The 21,313-nt window shown below is 46.0% G+C and overlaps 1 protein-coding gene and 1 pseudogene across 4 annotated transcripts in view; one reads left to right on the top strand and one right to left on the bottom strand.

Moving 5' to 3' along the window:
* IGSF3 (immunoglobulin superfamily member 3) overlaps window positions 1-21,313 on the bottom strand; it is a 103,064-nt gene that overhangs the window by 22,824 nt on the left and 58,927 nt on the right. For 2 of the 4 annotated variants that reach the window (XM_012458869.2, XM_021674153.2), the window contains exons 3-8: window positions 18,318-18,695; window positions 16,092-16,502; window positions 11,556-11,945; window positions 10,121-10,180; window positions 7,243-7,644; window positions 3,060-3,464 (exon numbers count right to left, since the gene is read on the bottom strand). In XM_012458869.2, the coding sequence (XP_012314292.2) occupies window positions 3,060-3,464; window positions 7,243-7,644; window positions 10,121-10,180; window positions 11,556-11,945; window positions 16,092-16,502; window positions 18,318-18,695 (2,046 nt within the window). The remainder of the gene's footprint in view (window positions 1-3,059; window positions 3,465-7,242; window positions 7,645-10,120; window positions 10,181-11,555; window positions 11,946-16,091; window positions 16,503-18,317; window positions 18,696-21,313) is intronic. The other 2 variants (XM_021674154.2, XM_021674155.2) reach the window with 2 other exon arrangements.
* On the top strand, window positions 15,177-15,289 carry LOC135273449 (5S ribosomal RNA; annotated as a pseudogene).

Below are 21,313 nucleotides of genomic sequence, written 5' to 3'. Positions count from 1 at the left end.
ACAGTCCCCCTCACAGCACTGCATGGATGAAGGAAGGAGGAACTAAGTTATTATGTGTAAAGCATTCAGAATGGTTTACAAGAAATGCTCAGTGAATACTAGCTCTACTGTTGTTACGACCAGTAACACTAGTGCCGTGACTCCTCCACATCATCAGTCTACAAGGAGAAAATCCTTCTGTAAAAGACACCATTCACTCTGAATGCAGAAAGAGTAATCTCTGATTACACAGCCTTTAAAAAGGTCAAAGTCTCCCTACCCTAATTGCTTTTTAACACGGCACACCTGGATTCAAATCCCAACTTCCCCACTCAGTAGGTATTTAATCTGAGCAAGTGAGAACCTCTCTGAGCCTCTGCTACTTCGCTTACAAAATGGGGAAGCAGTATGTTCCTCCCAGGGTCGCAGTGAAGATTAAGTGAGATAATATACACCACGTGTCCAGTAGTCTTTAGCACACAGTCAGCTCTCATGTATTTTTCTACTTCTATTTCTCCAAAATGAATGCACCAGAACCAAAGTATACAGGAAAAAGAGTAAAAACTCATAGGAAGCTCTCTGGAAAACATGAAGTGTTAAATGCATAAATATTTAATAGAGGAGAGACAGTAACGCTTCAGGGGATGCACTCTCCTGGTGCCTCAGCCGCCCTCTGGGAGTCCTGCATGGCCTCAAGCACCCACCTTTGCTCTTCCTAGCCTCCAGAGGGCCGTAAAAGTACATTACCGTGCACCTTTAAGTAGAGGCCTCATAACAGCCAAAGTGCAGTGACACTCATAAGTCTCCTATGCCAACCACTGTTGATTCTCACCTACAGTGAAAACACAACAGAAACCAACTCAAATACAGGAGACACAAAGACGTCCTCGGAGCAGATCCGGGGTCTCCCAACCCTCCAGCTACTTTATCTACCCGGGAGGTAATAATGACATAAAGGAAAATGTGGAAATGTTTGCTCTACGGAGGCCAGAGAGACCCGGGCTCCAACCTCAGTTCAAATCTGTTTTGCCGCTTCACCTGCCGGCTTGCCTCCATCAAGATTTCCAGGTACTTTGAGCCTTGGTGTCCTCATGAGCAAAATAGGGATACAAACACCTACATTATTAGGTTGCTGGATAAATTTAAAAAGAAAACATGAGTAAAGCACTAAGCACAAACCTGGCATCTAAGGGAGACTTCAAACATTTTTTTCCTTGTCTGCCTTTATTAATATAATAAATTAATCCTAATAATTAGAACCTTCAGTGAACTAATTCTGTATTCTTCCCTTAGGCACTCCAGTCTCAGATTCCAAGTAGTATCAGAAACAGGCAGATACTAGGGATGTATTCAAAACGGCAATGTCAGACAACGACTTGGGGTCAGCACCTCCTCTACCTTCGACAGCTGCAGAACCGTGTGACAGGCACTGCTGCTCAGAAAACTGACCTTGAGAGCCAGAAGGAACCAAAAAAAGGTGCAATTACAATCCTAATGTCCCACTCAATAATGCAGGCAAGTGGGTACCTCGACATTTTCCACAACAAGGGTTCACATGAAATGGGGTCTCTGCTTAACCTTCCATTAACCTGAAAATCCACTTAAGCAAAACAGCCACTTCCCCGAGCATCTTGTCAGTCCAAGCAGAGGCTCTCACTGGCCAAAGGAACAGTCTCATCATACATACAATTCACTTGTTCCAAATCTGGTACAGAACAGAACTCTGTTAGGGTGAGAAGGGGTGAAGGAGAAACTCATAGTTTACCATTATTTAACCTCACACTGCTGAAAACAACACTGTGGCCACCTAAAGTAGTCTAGTAGACCAGCTCAGGCACTAACCGTGGCTGCTAGTGGGTAGAAAAATCCTTTGGCAAGGCGTTCAAGCCATCTTTGCAAAGTCAAACCCTCGCCGTTTCCTGCACAGGTGCCTGTTCTAGCCGAGGCATGGGCTGGATGAGGGAAGGAACACAGGAGCCTACCACCTGGGTTCCACCCTCCACCAGCTTCTAACCTGGCAGGAGGCAAGGACAGACAGAGGCAAACCATAAGAGCTGCATGTACTTAACTGCTCCCACCTGTCAGCAGAAGAGCCGGATGAAGGTGTTTGCAGAAAGCCCCACTGACTAATGCTCCCCAAATTAATGCATCCTTATGATCCACTTTGAGAGAGACTCAGCATCCATAGAGGAAGGAGCTCGAATTCAAGCCCCATACAACTGGACAGAGCCTGGGTGCAGGCAACACTGGGGGCGAAAGACAACCAGGGTTCAAATCCTGGCTCCACCATTCACTGGGTGCATGACCTTAGGCTGGTCACTTAAATACTTCCTGGGGTTGCGTGCAATTCTAATAAAGTAACTGACCTTCAGCACATAGCGCAAAGAAGATGCCCAGTAAGTGCCCATTACCCTCCCTCTTTCCTCAGAATTTCCTTGTCTGTGAACAGGGGACAGTGGTACCACTTCCACATAATTGTATGAGGATTACCGGAGATGAGGTTGAGTAAAGAGAAGGGCTTTCTTTAAAACAACTGGCCTGTGCATTTCACAAATGTCTATGTCTTCACACACACACAGGTTAGGGAACTGTTCTAGATTAAAGGAGTGTAAAGAGGCAGGACAACAAATGTGATGTGTGATCCCTGAGTGGATCCTGATTTGGAAGGGAAAAAACTCTAAAGGACATGACTGGGACAACTGGGGAAATGCGGGTGATAGGACCACAATCACGTAAAATTCCACGAGTGATCATGGTGCCGTGGAGGGGCAGGTTCTTAGGAGTTACATGCTGAAGCACTTAGGAGGAAGTGTCCCGATGTCCACAGCTTTCCCTCCAGTGGCTCAAAAACAACAACAAAAACACACAGAGGAAGAAATCAAATGCTGTAAGACAACAACTGGCTAACGAGGAAAGGGAATACAAGGGTCCACTGCATGATTCGTAAAACCTCCTATTGATTTGAAACGTCTGTAAACGAAGAGCTGGGAAAGGGGGAAGTGATGCTAAGGGCTCCACGTACACCTCGCACGCCTCCTCAGACAGCGCAAGCACACAGCCCGCCGGTCCGCAGCACTCACCTGGCTGCAGCACCCTGATCTCCAGCAGGTTGGAGGTCCTCTCCGCCAGCCGTGTCCAGGTGTTGTTGTAGTTCTTCCGCCACAGCTCCGCCACACACTGGTACTTGCCTGCTTCCGTGTCACTGGCTCGACTGATGCTTAGGCGGACGTTGTTGCTGGACTCGGCCTTCTCGATGGCAGTTCGGGTTCGGAAGCTGGAGGACCTGTCCCCCCACTGGACCCCTCCATCCCGGGTGAAGGTCACCAAGTCATGGAACTCCACCGTGCCCACCGGCTGGAACCGCCACGTCACCGACACGGGGACCCGGGCAGGATAGTGGGGTTTGATGATGCACTGCAAGTCAAAGGAGTCGCTGTAGGTCACCCCCGGTGTCCGAGAGATGGCTGTGACTGCAAAGCCCATTTCTGGAGAGAGAGCAGAGAGATTCAACCAGAGGAGGTGCGTGGCTTTCTCTGGGCAGTATGACATCAGCGATGGGCAGCTGGCAAAGCAAGCAGCGTGGAGCAGAAGCTCTCGGGGTCCCTTTTGAGCGCTCAGGCTAGTGTTGCTTTATCATGCTGAGGCCCAGTCCAACAGTTTACAAGACTCCACGGAGAGGCCCACCAATTCCTCCTGAGCAGCACTAGCCCAACCCTTTCCAATGAGATCCCCCCATGGATTTGCTCCTCCCCTGGAATTAGACACCACAGTCCTCTCAGGGACTGATTGCATGGAGGCAGGGTCGCTCCTAGAAATCTTGAGACATTCCATGAGAAAACAGGAACAGAAAGCCCCAAAGCCAATTTCCTACATTGCATAGGAGGAAACACAACCACGCAGCCCCAAACCTCTTTTCCTGGTCCCCTAATGCACTGGTGCCAAGAGGGGAAGCAGATGGAAAAGACCTTCAGTCCCTTTCCCATGTCCCTCATGAAATCCGAGGGCAGAGCAGGTGGGGACCTCCAGTGGCGTGGGGACAACTGTCCTAAATGCAGAGTTCTGCATTCTCAGTGGCTGTAGTCTCTCAATATTCCTTACTGGATGGGCAGCACTGCCGAGCCCTAATATGGACTCCTCAATATGAGTACCTCAGAGTTCCTTCAGCCTGGAAATACTATTTAATATTCATACATTGATCATAATCACAAAGCTAACAGCAGCCAGTATTTATTTATTTATTTATTTTATTATTTTTTTTTGAGATGGAGTTTCGCTCTCATTACCCAGGCTGGAGTGCAATGGCGCGATCTCGGCTCACCACAACCTCCGCCTCCTGGGTTCAGGCAATTCTCCTGCCTCAGCCTCCTGAGTAGCTGGGATTACAGGCACGCGCCACCATGCCCAGCTAGCAGCCAGTATTTATTGAGCCCTATCTAGGTGCAAGCATGGTGCCAGCTGCTTTGCTCTCATCATGCCTCACCGAATCTCCAAGACAACCCTGTAGAACAGGCAGGCTTATCATCTCTTCTTACAGACATAGAAACTGATGCAGAGAGAAGTTAGATAAATTGCCCAATATCAAGCATCTAGTAAGTCAATGACAGAGTTAGCCTCCAAATCCACCTGTAAGTGACTCCAGGGGCCTTTTTACGTTGCTTTACCCATGGAAAGCATAACACAGTGGTTAAAGGTCTAGACTCTGGAGCCAGCAGCCAAGACTTTGATACTTCCTAGCTGAGTGACATAAAAGTTACTTAACTTCTCTCTGCCTGTTTTCCCATCTGTAAAATGGGTCCCTGTGAAGATTAAATAAATCAGCGTTTGTAAAATGCTTCAAATAGTACCCAGCACATGAGATACACTATATTTTGTTAAATATGTATTTTGTTAAAAAATAAAATAGAAGGCTGAGCATGGTGGCACACGCCTGTAATCCCAGCACTTTGGGAGGCCAAGGCAGGTGGATCACGAGGTCAAGAGATGGAGATCATCCTGGCCAACATGGTGAAACCTGGTCTCTACCAAAAATACAAAAATTAGCTGGGCATGGTGGCACGTGCCTGTAGTCCCAGCTACCCGGGAGGCTGAGGCAGGAGAATCACTTGAACCCAGGTGGCGGAGATTGCAGTGAGCCGAGATTGTGCCAATGCACTCTAGCCTCGTGACAGAGCAAGACTCCTTCTCAAAAATAAAATAAAATAAAATAAAATAGTAATAAAGCAAAGTACTTTAAACTCTGTATGCGAAAGAGTGGCCACAGGATGAATCTTTTGGCTTTCTATGGGGAAGTTAAGTTGGCAAATTTAGTAGGTTCAATTTGCTGAAAACTCTGAACTTTCACTTGGATTTCACAAGCTATCTCTATATACCCTTCAAAAAAAGTTTACAATATGGAGGCCCATCCTTAAACATGAAGTGGCTATGACGGTCACTGCACCTATGTGTAGGAGGTGCTGCATGAGAGTGTATAGGACACAACCTCAGGAACAGGACCCACATCAAGTGCTCCTGGCCTCACACCTGAAGGGGAGAGAGCTTCTCCAAGCAAATGACTCTGTCTAGGCCTGAGATGGGCACATGTCATGATCACAGAGAACCCGGGCTGCTCTAACTGAACAGTCATCATGGCCCATTGTGTATTTGGGACCCACATCTAATTATACTGATAAGAAAATTCACGTGTGTCATTGTTAACTTTAGACTGAAAAGACAACCTTAGTTAGTTTTGAATGCCTTTCCATTCTTCCTTGTTTAGTCCGTTAGGTCACCTGATTATGGCTCTAGTCAGAGGTATCTCGGTGGTAGAGATCAGATGAACAGTATTGGCCCCAGGATCCCAGGGCAGAGCCCCTCAGTGCCCCTGGCTGTGAGAACCACCAGACATATGGTGAGTATGAAAAAACTCAGGATAATGTGAAACCACAAATTACTTCTAGAAACAATCCTCACTAATTCTAATCACTCCTCGGATATTCCTAACCTTCCAGGATGGTTAAAAAAAAAAAAAAAAAAAAAAAACTACCAGTACTGGACATCCAAAAGTTGCCCCCCAAGTTCCATCTCATTGGCTCCACACAAGTGCTGAGTATGGACACAGGGACTGAGCTGATCAGGAAACTCAATTGCTGGAGGAAATTTCTAAGACAGAAATCTGAGCTGTATGATTACTGCAAAAAGCAGGTCAATCTTTAGGATTAAGCTTTAGAAAATAAATGTAAATCTAATTTCAGAAGGGCAAGAAAATGGAGGACTCTGTTAGGGACAAAAAACATTCGGGACTGCCATCTTTACTGGGAGTATCCAAAAGCACCATCATCCCTACCGGCAAAAAAAGGGGGTGACACAGTCCCAGCGAGTGGGACACAAAGTTGGCTGAGGACAACCGATGTCCCCTGATAAACAGGAAGACCTGACATAACAAGTTTCTTTCCCAGCAAAGTCACAGACTGGTAGCTTAAAATTTAATATACTGATTATATCAGGCAGATAAATGTTGATAGAAGCCTCTTTACCCTGTGAGAAGCAAATCTAATCTTTGGTTTCAGCAAATGTCAAGGTATCTTTTCATTTCATGGTAATGAGGAAATAGCTTTGTTAGGTAGGGGCCCCATCGGGAGTAGGTAAAAACTTGTAGCCTTAGGCAAAGTATTTAATGTGTCTCCTCAGTCTCAGTTTCCTCATAAAATGAAAGTGTTTGTCACTTGGCTAGGTGACGATTCAATGGGACAACTAAGCTTAAGTGTTAAGGCTCAGCCAGGAACATAGTAAATGCTAAATAAATGACAATAGGTGATTTTGTACCCTTCTCTGCTCACTTTCAGGAAGGCTGGCCCCTAGGCAGCAGGGCAGGAGAGACATGTCACACAGTGCTCCGCCGCTCTGCTCTCTCTCTTCAAGGCCAGGCTGGCAGTGGCCACGTTCCTCCACCTGGGGCCACCACTTCAATCACTAACCTGGACAGAATTCTGATAATACCACTCCCTGCCAGCCAGACTAGGAGTTGTCACAGCTCCCAGCTATTGCTATCCCCCAGGAGCCCCATCATCCACTGTGGGTCCCTTCAACCCTGCTGGCACCACCTTAATTAATTAAACCCTTCTAAAAAACAAAATAGACATAAAGGAAAGTACTTTAAACTCACTATGTGAAAGACTGGCCACAGTGTCCTGCTAGAACTCTGACTGACAGAAGTCAGGATAAAGTGTCTGACACCAAAGCAGTCGCCATGGCAATCCCACTGCTAGTCCCACCGCTCTCACTCACCAAGAGCTGTGATGGAGATGAGAGCGCTGGCCCGGCGCTCCCCGACAATCTGCCACTCGCCGTCCACTGCCCGCACCCATTCAGTCACATGACATTCATACTGGCCCTCGTCCTCCTTCCTGCTGTTGAAGATGCCCAGGCTGAATGAGTTGGGCTGCACCTGCTCCATCTGGATGCCCCCAAAGCTGCTGCGCTCCCAGTACGATGAGCCTGGCTGCATGGTGCCATCCCGGTCTAGCCACATGATATTGCTGCGGCGGTTCTGTCTGTCCACAAGCTGCCAGATGACAGAGAAGCGACCCTGCGGCCTGCCTGCCGTTCGGACGCTGCAGGAGAAGTGCAGGTCCTCGCCCTCAAGGATGACACTGGCATTGCTGGCCACCTCCACGGAGATGCTGCTCTCTGGGAAGAGGGAGAGAGAAACACACTGGAGGCTTTATGGTCTCCACGGCGCCCTCCCCACAGAGGAAACAGGAGGAGTGGTGCAAATGGAATCATATTCAGGTATGGTGAGCCTCAGAGGGTAAAAACACTCTGACACTTGGTGCTGCAAGCCCTGGCTGGTTCTGGGCATTGCTCTCTGTGATTTTAGATCTGATAATCTAGGATGTTCTTTGCTGTGTGCAGAGGACTGGGATAATGAGGTTCTAAGACCTGAGACTGAATAAGAACCTAAGAAATATAACATGGTGGCATGACATTTAGCGCATAAAATAATTTATTGGACAATCTATTCAGCTGGAGTTCAGGGTGTTTCAAGTTGAATTTTCAGCAAGACGAGTAACTCCAAAATCCTACTTCACTTCACTTTTCCTACCATTCGGTACTACAGCAATCAAATAAAGGCTGAACATCCATAATGTGCCATTTGAGTCCTTCAGGGCAATTAAGGAAATAGGAAAAAAAAAACCCAACAGGAAATATTTGGATGATTACATGTGCTTAAGTGTGGGTAATAACGGAGCACAGATGGTCTGATTTCGCAGAGTGCGCGAGGAGCGGGCTTTCGTTCTTTCATTAACACAGAGGAATAAACCAAAGCCAGCAGCTCATTACCACCACTCTCCTGCCTGTCCAGTCAGCCCTGGGGCTCCTTTGCTCTCTGTCTAGAAACATTCTGCCAATCAAAGTTTGGGATAAGGATTTCACTCCCTTTCCTGCCTCATCTAGCCTCTGCTGCTCACTTAGCTATCTGAATTCCCTCAGTCAAATTATTTAAACTCAACATGCCTCCACCTCTTTTTCTGTAGGACAGGTAGAGAGCTACCTTTAATTGTAGAATTCTTTAAATATTAAAAAGTATGTGAGATGATGCATACAGATTCACCTAACACACAGTAGGTTTTCAAAAGCTGATCATCATGATCATGATTCATTTTACTATTTCATATAACTCTTTGTTTTTATAAACATCATAGATAGCCTAATACATCTTAATTATGCATATAGTATTTTGTATAATTATCAACACTGAGTTCAGAAGGTTCATAAGTATTAAAGAACACAAAGCAACTAATTTGGCTCCAATTTTTGGGCACACACCACCCACATGAAATACATGCAATAATTTTAAACCGATTAATTAAATCGAATCCCAGATTTTAAGAGGCATACCCAATTACCAAGAGAAAACACACGCATACACATAACAATGCATTTGAATCAAATCTTTTCTCTCCTTTATTTCCCCAACAGGCAGAAACAAAGACGAGCACTGAGCCTCAGCATGTAGCCCTTATTATAGTGAGGATGCCTGCTACCCATTCTGGATTTGCTTGTTTTATGCGAAAAATAAAAGGTCTGGATGGGGCAGGGAACAGCAATTTCCCCAGGAGGGCAATCTCCTCCAGGATTCATACCAGGACGCTTCACAGAGATGATCAGGTTCCTGAACGGTCACCATCTATAGCACTAGTGGTTAAGAGGATTGATTTGGAGACTTCCTAACTCTGTAATTCTGTGGTTCTTCCTTAACCTACCAAAGCTCCATTTTTCTCATGTGCAAAATGGAGATACTAATAGTGCCTACTTCTTAGGGCATGACATTGAGAGGATCAGAGGAGGTAATTATTTTTCATCATCATTAATAACAACAATATTCCTCTTTAGATTAAAGACTCATCCCCACTTTTACCAATTCAAAATAAGGGATTAAAAGGGCAACTTCAGCATAGGGGGAGAAAATCCTTTCACTTGTCTTAAGCAGAAGAATGACTTGCAGGACATCACTCCCATCCCCTACTGTCAATCCCGTGGACACTTATGCAAGTCCTGGCTCATTTATTGTAAGGGCTACTGTGTGGTGCTCTGTTGCTTCAGCAAGCCTGGAAAAGCCACACAGTTAGAATGTGGGGCTACAAGAAGAAAAGCTATTTTATTACAGCAGCTGAGGCAAAGGTAACTACAGAACTACAGACCTGGTGCCTCACTGCCCACTAAGACTATTTATAAGGGTTTCCAGGCCTGAGAAAAGGCAGCTGACAATTTTAAACTCTCTGGATTAAGTGAAAACTAGGACAGAACTGATGAGAATCTGAGTACATGTTCACAAATGAAATTTCAAATCAGGAGGCTGATGGTGTAGCATAGGCTAAGCGCAGGGCGGTGGGTTTGGAGTTAGACGCAGATATTTCCTAGTGCAATGCAAGCTCAACCACTAACTGAACAATCAGCTCTATCACTTCCTGTGTGGTGCTCTGATTTCTTCATTCATTAGATGGATATCATATTGGCCTCTACAAGGATTAGAGAGGTGGAAGCGGAGAAGGAGATGATATACGCAGAAGCACTTTGGTCTCTTAGGAGGAAAAGCGCCATTAAAATCCAAGGCATTATCACCATTCCCGATGTGATTGTTGTTGTTCTTTGGTAGACTTACCCAAGTGGCCTTGGGACAGGATCTGGTGGTGCTGGGGGACTTTAACTACCCAGTTATCTGCTGGAAAAGCAATATAGCAGGCCACAGATCATCAAACAAGTTCTTGGAAGGGGTTGGGGGAAATCTTAGTACAAAAATTATAGGAAGTAAACAGCGTGGCTGCCCTTCACTTGATCCTTAGAAAACAGTGAGGAATTAGTTGCAGATTTAAAAGTAGAGAGTCCGTGGTTAAGGCAAGCGCAGACTGACAGGAAAATAGTAAAGAGAGTAGGCATTCAATTCAATAATTTCAATTGTACAGTATTCAGCAAGCACCTACTCTATGCAAAGCACCATGCTAGGCATTGCAGGGCAGGGCTAAGAAACAAAAGAATTTCAAGATAATTAGGGGTGTGTATGGTTTTAGAAAATAATAATAAGGGTAGAAGAAAATAATCCAGTTGATGAGAAAAGAAGAAAGGAGTGGCAAGAGGACAAGAGGACCCCTGTGGCTCCTTTTTACTTCACACTTGAAGAGAAACATTTTAAATACTGAAACACATAAATAAAAATATAAAGGAAATTATTACAAGGCTCAGAGAAAGAATAGTTTGAGCAGCTGAGAAAAGGTTAAAGGTTAGTCTCAAAGTTTTACCACTTGTTTAAAATCAGAGCATTGTTAAGTTTTTATTCTCTTTACTAAAAACAGAAGTATGAGAGAATGGGATTAAGAAGAATATCTTGATACTATTAATGTTTAAACACAGCACAAGCAAACACTGGTAGTTTCTGGAATTCCTAGCAATGGCTACTACCCACCCACACAACGGCAGCCTACATGGAGGCCAGGAGCCCACTGAGGCAGCCTCAGAAATCAGCTAAGCTTAAAAGGCTATGTTCCAGGAAGACGTGAGAGGTCCCATCCACTGACTTAGAAATGCAATTTCAACAGGGAAGAGCCACTTAGGGAAATGCCAGGCTTTATACCTGAAAAACCCAGATGGCAAATGCTTAATAATGCACTTTATGATTTAAAATCCTTCCATAAAAGACCAACTCTCCTTAAGTAAGACTTCAAGGCAGGCATCTACCCACTTCTTCTGGGACTTGATTTCCACACAGGAGCAAACAGCCTTCTGGGATTCCTGGTTTCCCTCCAAGCTGAGCTGGCACAGCTTGTGTATGCTCGGGGCTGCTAGCACTCGGACAGGCCTATGCCCAGCCCCGGCCTGCCAACAAGCCCCTGATCCTGATCCTCTGCTATGGGAGCCTGCTACCTGTAAGCAGGTGGGCTACACAGGGAAGAGAGGCCCAGTGGTTTTTCTCCCAGCCTTGCATTAACCTCGAGGGTTCCACCTGCCCTCCCCTCACCCTCACCACGCCGTTCTTTCTCCCCCTACCTCCCCTAAGTGATGCTGAACCACAGGAGAAGAAAGCAGCATGTCTCTCTACTTACTGAGGGGGAGAACTATGATGGGGATGTTCTTGGGACGCTTGCTCTCCTTGTCAATGAATTCCCCGGTCATGGTTTTCTCTCGCTCAGTCACCCGGCAGTTGTATTTCCCGCTGTCTTCCTGGCGGAGGTGGTAGATTTTCAGCACGAAAACACTGTCGCTCTCTTTGGCCACCTTAAGCTGTCCCCTGGCTTCCCGGTGGGCGAATTCGCTGTTGAGGACAGGCACGGCGTTAGGGCCCATGGTGGCAATGAGCGAGCTGTTGAAGGCCCAGGAGACAGCAAAGTAGCGGTCAGGAACATTCTGAGCCTCCAGGATGCATCTGAACTCCACCGGCTCACCCACTGTGTGTAGCCGCTTCTCTGTTTCCAGCCGAACAGTGAATTCTTTGTCTGAGAGAACAAGAGAGACACATCGTGGGTGAATGAGGGCCCCAGCCAACTAAACCACCTCAGCACATTCCCACTACCCTTCCTCTTCTTTACAATACTAACTGCCGGGAGGACCACAGTGCTTATCTTGAGAGGAAAATCCAACTCAGACCCAGGTTATCTGAGGTCCAGAGAAACCCCTGAATATCACAGACAGAATTCAAAACTAGTTCAGCCCAGACAGTCTAAACAACTTGTTACCCCAGTTAGGACCAAGGGGGCTCAGTCCGATGTTTTAGACGTCTTAGATGAGACCCCCAGGTCAGTGAGGAGCTACTAATATCACTCAAATGGTGGATTACAAAGATCTAGCCTTGATATATGCACTCAGAACTCCATTCAAGCAACAGCATTATAAATATTTTTAGCAGATATTGTAAAACTGACCCCACTGAGGTCTGTGCAAAAAACAATTACAGAGTGGCCTAGGTGCTGGCCCAATCCTAACAAATGCTCAAAGATGACTATATTACAATTCCCTCTCTACCCACCATGTGAATACTAGAAACAAGACATGGGTAAGACAAACCCTAACAGAATCACACAGAAAAAATGAAAACTAATGTCTGTTCACTAGTGTACTACCTGTCAGATCAAGTCTTCAGGCAAATTTCAGGGGAAGTAGGTACTTCCCCACTAAAGTACCTACTAAGTACTTTTACTTTGGTAGGAAAGTACCTACTTTAGTGGGAATGTACCTACTAAGTACTCTCATGCCTGGTTATACCTTACTAGGTACTTTCCCACTTAGTAAGTACTTAGTAGGTACTTTAGTGGGAAAGTACCTACTTCCACTGAAAGCCAGACAGTCTCTGAAATGATCACTAAACCCAAGCAGCCTCCAGAGAGCTAGATGTTTTTTTCAATTTTTATATATTTATTTTTAAATTTTTACTTATTTACTTATTTATCGCAACAAGGTCTCACTCCGTTGCCCAGGCTGGAGTGTAGTGGCACAATCACGGCTCACTGCAGCCTCGACTTCCCGGGCTCCAGCCATCCTCCCACCTCAGCCTCTTGAGCAGCTACCACATCCGGCTGATTTTTGTTGAGCTGGGTGTTTAACCAGGCATGAGAGGGTGATCAAAGAGGGAGTCGTCACCACTAACAGCATCACTACAACCTGTGTACTGGTGTGCAGTGGCTGTTAGTCTCATGAGACAGCTATCTTATCTCATAGACACCCAGGGCAGAAGTCAGGGGGAAGAAAACGGAGTTAAGGGTTAGAGACTGGAGCTATGACCACTGCCCAGTTCTAGCTCTGTTCCTCTCAAAAGAACACTGAGGGGGAAAATCCCATGGCAGAGACGTTTGAATTCCATGCAGATTCATTAGCTCTGACCTTGCCTTCCTTCCCTAGACTGCCATTTCCCATTATCTTCAAGACCTTACCCATTCATCCCCGTCCCTGGCACTCTTCAAGCAAAGATTCTGTTTATTAAGAAGGGGACAAAGGAAGAGGGCTCTTTATTCATACAAAATCTTTTGACGCCCAACATAGAAAACATTCAGGTGAAGCAAGGGGGGACCACCCAGGCCCTCACATGCCTTCTCCCTGCACTCCTGAGCACGCGCACACGCACATGAACACCCACACACACCCACGGCTAACCTCCTAGGCACCTCTGAGGGACACCCAGGGTTCCAAGAACACTTAAAAACTCTTGGCCCACAGAGTCAAGCCCCAGCTCTACATCACAGCATTTGGGGCTTCCGGCTGCCTTTCTTCTCATCACGCACATCCGGAATGCAACATCTAATCAGACTTGACTTCTTTCTGCTTGCCAAACATACCAAACACTTTACTTCTGTACTTTTATGCTTCTCCTCCTGCTGACTCCTCAAGCTTCCACACTCAGTTCAAATCACAGAACTTAATGGTTTTCCTGGATTTGTCCTATCAACCCTCCCATTCAGAGAAAATAGGAAGTGCAAGAACACTTCCTATTTCCTGTATTCCTAGAGCACTCTAAACAAATGCTATCAACGCACTTAGCACATTCTACTTGGCCATTGGCTCTCAGGTCTGCCTAAGGGCTAGGCATCTCTGAAGCCCCTAATGCCTATCACCAACACACCTTCAATGCTGTGGAGATTGACTACATGTTTATTGAAATGAACTAAGAAAAGGGTAGAGTTGGAGATGCAACTGCTGAACCTGAACAGCACAGGAATGGAGAGTGAAGTCATCAACCTTTTTTTCACTCAGTTTTCCCTTTGCTGGCTTAGTCTAGATACATTTTCAGGGTAAATTCAAAAAGTTTTAATTCCAAATTGGTAAGATTAAAATAAAGAAGATTAACTGATGTAACCTAATTTAAAAGCATTATGACTCAAAATTTGGCCCAAACTTCTGAAGCTGATCTTAAAACTATCCAGGAAGGGAAAGGATAAATATAAAATAAAGCCCCTTGGATAAATTTCTTAATATTGAAAGATCCAGAAGCTGCTAAATGTCCTAGAGAGCAGATAAAGTTCTCCCCATCCAGGAACCCAACCCCTATGGTAAAAGTTCTCACACCCATTAGATGACTTACTAAAATCATGTCCAGAGAATTGCTTCTGCCCTAGAAGCTATGCTTGAAAAAATGTAGATAGCAAAAGAATCACCTGGGAAGCGTGCTGGAAATCCAGCTTCCCAGGTCCCATCCCAGGAGACTCTGATTGAAGACTTCTGGGATGAGGCCCCAGAATGTGTACCATTAGGTGAGTCTGAAGCATTGCTCTAGAATGGCAGAGAAAGTATGCAAAGACCCAGACAAGTGATTGCAGCCAATGGGACAGGGAGACCAAGAGACAGGTCCTGAAGAGGGACCCCACCTGTACTGAGACTTCAGACTCCCCAGCTCATATCCCAAAAGCTACACCTCCACTCACTCACCAGAACCACCACAGCCCTCACCAGAAGCGAGCATCCACACAAGGAAAGGCTTTCAGGCCAATGACTGCAATTCAGTGATGATACAACAACCACGCTCCAACTAAAGCTGGGGGAGCTGAAAGCCCATGTGAGAACCTGCCCCTCAGCCCAGCAGAGGTAGCCAGAGCCAACAACAGCTGTCACTCTGGCCTGGAGCTTGATAGGCTCAGGAGCCTGGGGAGTACAGTCTGGGGCCACAGGAGATACCAAGAGGAGCCAGGAAGGGTTTCCGCTGACTGAGCCACCACCATTTTGCCTCAGCTCTAAAGAAATCATGTAACCCCCTGAATGCGCCCGATCTCATCTGATCTCGGAAGCTAAGCAGGGTCAGGCCAGGTTAGTACTTGGATGGGAGACCATCTAGGAATACCAGGTGCTGTAGGCTTAATTTCTTTTAAAAATAAAAAAAAAAATTTAAAAAAAGAAATCATATAACCTCCTCAGGAACCTTTCCAGGTCTTCACTTAAGAAAATATCTACAGTGGAACCTGGTACTCTCAGACTGGCCTCATCAACTTGCCCTATGACGCCTCCTGGGCCCCAGCATAAAGTAATCTGCATTCAGCATCCTCACTTGCAAAATGGGAATACTACCACCTACTTACCTCACAGAACGTCTGGGGGACTGTGAAGTAATATGTGATAAAGTATTTTGGAAATTACAAAATCTCACCAAAGAATATTATCAGATAAAAAACAATAACTTAAGCCAAAATGTCTCTAGTTCATACTGTTAGACCTTGGATGGAAGTCTCATTATCTCAAATGTCTTCTGGAAATGAAACCAGATGGGTACCTGAGGAAGGCAACGTCATTAAATGGGGCAGCAACTGTGGCTAATGGGAATGAAAGCCCTGAGTTTTAAGATACAAATGGTTTCTCGGAAAACTCCGAATTTTTACAAAGGGTTTCTAATTCAAGAAAATGTAAACACCATGTAGGTCAAAGAAAGCACATCTCTAAGCAGGATTCAGTCTGCAGCGCCTGCCTGTGACTCACGTCCTGGGATACCCACACCCCACACATCCCTCAGCTCCCTCTGGCTGTATACAAGACCTGCTTTAACTTCACATGAAAACTTGCTGCCCTGGTAGAGGTGCCCAAAGAAGGAGTCTCCACACCCTCCCAGTATCTGACAACCTTCACCACCTGGTAAAAGAGAGGACAAGAGGCTCAGAGACACTGACCAGTTGGCTGGACGTTGACCACAGCTCCCTCGGAACGCTTTCGGGTCATAGCATACCACGACCCATCGGGATCCTGGATCCACTCAGCGGCCTCGCAGTAGAACTCGCCCTGGTCGGAAGGCTGCAGGTGGAAGATGGTGAGGCGGAAGGTGGAACTCCCCAGCTTGTCAAGCCGCACCTCCCCCAGGCTCTGCCTCTGGGCATATTCGCTGCTGGACTGAAGCACGAAATCTCGGCTCAGGGAGATGACCTCCACGGGCTTCTCGCCACCTTTCTGCCGGAGCCAGGCCACAGACAGGTGGCTGTGCTGAATGGTCTCTGAGGACACCTCACAAGTGAGCTCCAGCGGGTCCTGCTCCACTCTGTGCAGAGTCTGGGGCATGGCGGTGGTCTGCAGGGAGTCTAGGATCACTGCAACACAGAATGTCCCGAGAGTGCAGTGACAAAGCCACAGAATCTGAGACTCCCAGGGGCTAAGCTCCCATTCCAGGCAGGCATCACTGCACTGCGTCCCTAACAGTCATCCCTGAACTATCGATTCAAAGCCACAGACAGCCCCAAATGCACATAAACAGAAAGTTTTCTGTTTGGATTTGGAAATGCATTATTTTGATACTTACACTTACCTGTTTGGTATTTTAATAACACTTGGATAAAACATGGGGTGTATTTCATATTACATAATCAATGGACTCCCTGAAAATACTGTTTTGAACAATTGTCTTTTAGGTCAAATAACATTTGTTATTGATTCTACCACTGCTTTGAGATACTTTAACCTCACTTCTGACTGATCCTCCTGGAACTTTTAGTTTAACCTTTCTACACAACATCCTTATTTTCCCCTTTCTCTCCTTCCCACACCCCCATTCTGCAACTTACTTCAGAGCAAGGCAGCCCTGGAGCGACGATGTTTTTAAAAACCATTTTTAGTAGAGAAAATCATCATCATACCCTATTTTTAGTAGGTAATTCATCTATCAAACAGGTCCTCGCTGGAAGGAAGCCACAGTCTGGAGAGATTCAGGCAAGAGGAGAGATTTCCTCTGTGATCCCCCAGAATCAGACCCGGATCCTTGCTTGCCTCTTTCTGGAGATTAAATAGCACCACCTCTCTGATCACAACTAGTATGTGTTTTCTCCCTGTTCTCACCCAAGGATTGGGTCTTAAATGTCTCCTGCTGGGAACAGCTGGGCGTGGTGGCTTATGCCTGTAATCCCAGCACTTTGGAAGGCTGAGGAAGACGGATCACCTGAGGTCAGGAGTTTGAGACCTACCAGCCTGACCAACATAGAGAAACCCCGTCTCTATTAAAAATACAAAAATTAGCCAGGCATGGTGGCACATGCCTGTAATCCCAGCTACTCAAGAGGCTGAGGCAGGAGAAACGCATGAACCCGAGAAGGGGAGGCTGCGGTGAGCTGAGATCACACCATTGCACTCCAGCCTAGGCAACAAGAGCAAAACTCTGTCCAAAAAAAAAAAAGGTCTCCTGCTGGGACCCAGACTTGTTAGAGAAAGGAAAAATAAACAAATAATAGTATTTGTATTAAGAAAAGAATTAGCAACACCCACTGCTGAGCTGTGATTATAAAAACTGGAAATGAAGATAGGCAGAAAAACGGAACAGCCCTTTCACACTGCAAACACGGTGACCAGTGCTGCCCACATCGGAAGCTCCCACCTCCCTCTTCCTCATGTTGCCCTCAGCATTAAGGAGCAACAAGGGAGACAGCCAGGTCATAGTTCCTTACACATGGAGCCAAAGGACTTGCACTGTACGAGGTCTGAGCAGGAACCCGCAGCCACATGTGCTTCCTGCTTCAGCAGCACCCGGTGGGCCTCAGAGCTGCCCAAAGGCCTATCTCCGAGAGGTTTCTCCCCTCTTCCAGCTGATGTCATATGTCTTCTCTTCCTTGTCATTCAGATCATCAGCCACAAATGTTCCTGCCTTATGCTTTCATATCCCTTTTCACCAGTTAAGGGTTAGTCAACTTATGAAAGTCTTAACATCTGCATTAGACCTTTTTACAGTTTCGGTCTCAACCATCTTATTTACAAGTGAACACAGAAATTTAGTTTACTTGTGCTAGCTGTTGACCCCTAAAATATGTGGGGAGTTGTGGGATTTTTAAAAAGTCAAATGCATGGCATAAAGCAAAATTACACTACTAAAGAACTGAGTCAGGCCTGGCGCTGGCCACGTGAAAACAGCGTCTCCTTACCTACTAGGTTCATCTTCGCACTGTAACTCCCAAAGTACCGGTCATCAGTGTTGGGTGTGTGGCATTCATACTCCCCGGCATCCCGGGCCTGAAGATCTGTGATGTGCAATAGGGCTGAGTTCCCCTGGACTCTTTCTATGAAGATCTTCCCTCCGCGGACGCGCTGGGTGTAGATGGCATAGGGGAAGGAAGAGTCCACGGTGCTGACGATCTGCACCTCTCGCTCTGGGGCTGAAGGCAGGTAAATGGACCACTGGAAATTCTGCTCAGAAGGTCCCTGGTAGCCACTCACATTGCACCAGATAGTGATGTGAGAGCCCTCCGTGCGGTACAAGGGTCCTTCCTGAACGGTGACCTGCCGCTGTGCTGACACCACACCTACGAGGAAGAGAAACACACGCAACATGCTCACTTACTTCTCACACCAAAATGCAAAGTAGGCAGCAATCTCCAAAGGGTTTGTTATTTATGTGACATGATAATAATATAAATAGCTTACTGGCCCTTCCAAAGGCGCTCTGTGATTTATAAATATTAATTAAAATACTCTGTGGTAAAGCATTATCCCTAATTTGCATATATGGGAATCTGATCAGGCAAAGATGCGGTTTTGTTACTTATTCAACAGCTGACCTTTGGGAGTTTCATTTAGTCCCTCTGTTTGTCATTTATGTGGCAGTTTTACATCTATTTATTAATGCTGTTTATAAAGTTTTTAATAAAATGAGCAGGAAAAGTTGAATCCTTGGCACAGATTGAGATGAAAACAAAGCAACCGTCTAGAAATTTGGCTGAAATGAAACGCTTCTTCCTTAGTCCAAGCACTGGTGGGAGGGAGTCCTGGGAGTACCTTTTTTTCTGGTGCTGCACCCTTCATTTTCCCATGTAGCTACTCCCCGACATCACCCCAAGGAGCATTCCTTAGTTTCTCTTCCGTCCATAAATGGAGGCAGAACTGAGCTCCTACAGCCTGCTACGGTTTTAAGCTGAGCACACACAAATACGAATGTGAAGAGCTGAAGCAGATCCCTGATGCCCAGATTCCCACAAACTGACAAAGGAGGGAACTGACAGTGCCCGGCTAAACCTGTGACAAGGACAGTCAGGCCACCCGTGAGTTTCCCACTCAGATTCCCCCACTGACCTCCTGCCTTCTGGCTGAGATACCGTTCTTCAAGGTCATTTCTGCCTGCCTTCTCCATGTTCTTCTTAAAGTGGCATGGTGAGTTTAATTTCTCATTTCATGCCAAGTCAACACTGATTGTGCCTGAGCCACTCAGAAAGTGGGAGGGGGCACACCCCTGCCTCTCCCCTTCCGCAGTGGTCATGCACTGCAGTTTGTGAAAAGAGCAGGGGAGTTCTAGCAGCAGCTTTGCCACCAATGAGAGCTGGTCGTGTCATCTTAGGCAACTTGCTTTTCTTCTCCAGACCTTGATCTCCTCATCTCTCAAATGATTTCTAAGAAGGCTTTGGAGAGGACTAGCATGGGTTCCGATGCTGGCTTTGTCAGTTATTGACTGCAATCTTGGATAGCTACTTAACCTCTCCGAGCCTCAGTTTTCTCATCTGTAAGATGGGGATAATAAAGCATACCTCATAGGGTTATTGAAAAGATTTAATAAGAAAACATCTGGAAAGCCCCTAGCACAGAGCCTAGCCTGCAATCAGTCCTCAATAAAGAGCTGCTGGCTAAGACATCTTCTGGCTGAATATTCCGTGGCTCCAGATTCGCAGAGGACAGGATTTGGCCAATGACTGCTTAAGGACATTTCAATGGCCTCTTGACAATGACACCATCACCAGGCCAGCCACCTCCACCCACAGCTGCGGCCCATTCTTGTGACAGTTTCCCTTTTCCCCCACAAATGGGAATGGTGGCTGCCCCGACGTATGCCTCTCTGAAGTGGATCCAGCTGGTGAATCCACTTCACCAGCACTATCACTATGACAGAGCAACTACAACCAACCCCCATCCCTCCCCTGCAAAGAAGGCTGCAGGCAGATCAGGGCGCACCAGCAAGTTCGACTGCTTTTTTAAATAGCCAGGGTAGCTCGAATACTAGTAGAGTGCAGCTCTCAGCCCAGCCCAGGGGGGACTGTGCTCAGTGTAAGCTTATCTAATCTGCAAGGCGACAGACCTCAAAACAGCCCATACCATTATGAAAGGCCCATGGCTTGCAAAACTTTAATTCATGCAGAACATTTCCTCACAAACAAAATCTTACACAGAACCCATACTGGCTTGGGCAGCATCAGGAAAAATGAAAATTTGGCAGGAGGAGGAAATAAACAGAACAAGTGGTATGTGAATTTATTTGATAAATTCCGGTTGATGGCATTAATTATGATATTTAAAGTCACCATGAGGACAACCCATTAGTAATATCAGTATGCGAAAATATGGTGTGTAACATTTTTACATGTACAATCATGCACTGAATAACATTTCAGTCAATGAGGAAACACGTACAACAGTGATCGTGTAAGATTATAATGGAGCATATATAGGAATCTATATATGGCACTTAATGTTGGCATGGCAGATCAAGTAGGCGAAATTACTGATATTCAGTAATGGTGCTGGGACATTTGATTTTCCATATGAAAATATATAAATGAAAAGATATATCCCATCCAGGTTTGTGGAAATACACTCTGATATTCACACAAGGATGAAATTGCCCAATGACACATTTCTCAAAACATACCCCCATCGTTAAGTGACACGACTGTATACACACACACACACACACACACACACACACACAGTAACATTTGAATCAAATATTTGCAGTATTCCTGAAACACAGAACATTTTGAAAACAAATTTGACTACATTCGTAACGTTAGGTATCCTCTGAATTGCAGTGTTCTATGATCACAGAGCAACTCTGACCAACACCCCCCGCCCTCATCCAACCCCTGCAAAGAAGGCTGGAGGCAGATCAGGGCACTCTTCGAGGACTGCTTCTCAATCCTGGGCCTACGGTGGAATC

The sequence above is a fragment of the Aotus nancymaae genome, unplaced genomic scaffold, assembly GCF_030222135.1.
Source record: "Aotus nancymaae isolate 86718 unplaced genomic scaffold, 86718_ANA_hifiasm-v0.15.2.pri h1tg000007l, whole genome shotgun sequence".
Classification (NCBI taxonomy): domain Eukaryota; kingdom Metazoa; phylum Chordata; class Mammalia; order Primates; family Aotidae; genus Aotus; species Aotus nancymaae.
The sequence above is the reverse complement of the archived record's forward strand: the minus strand, read 5'-3'. Positions and strand labels throughout refer to the sequence as shown.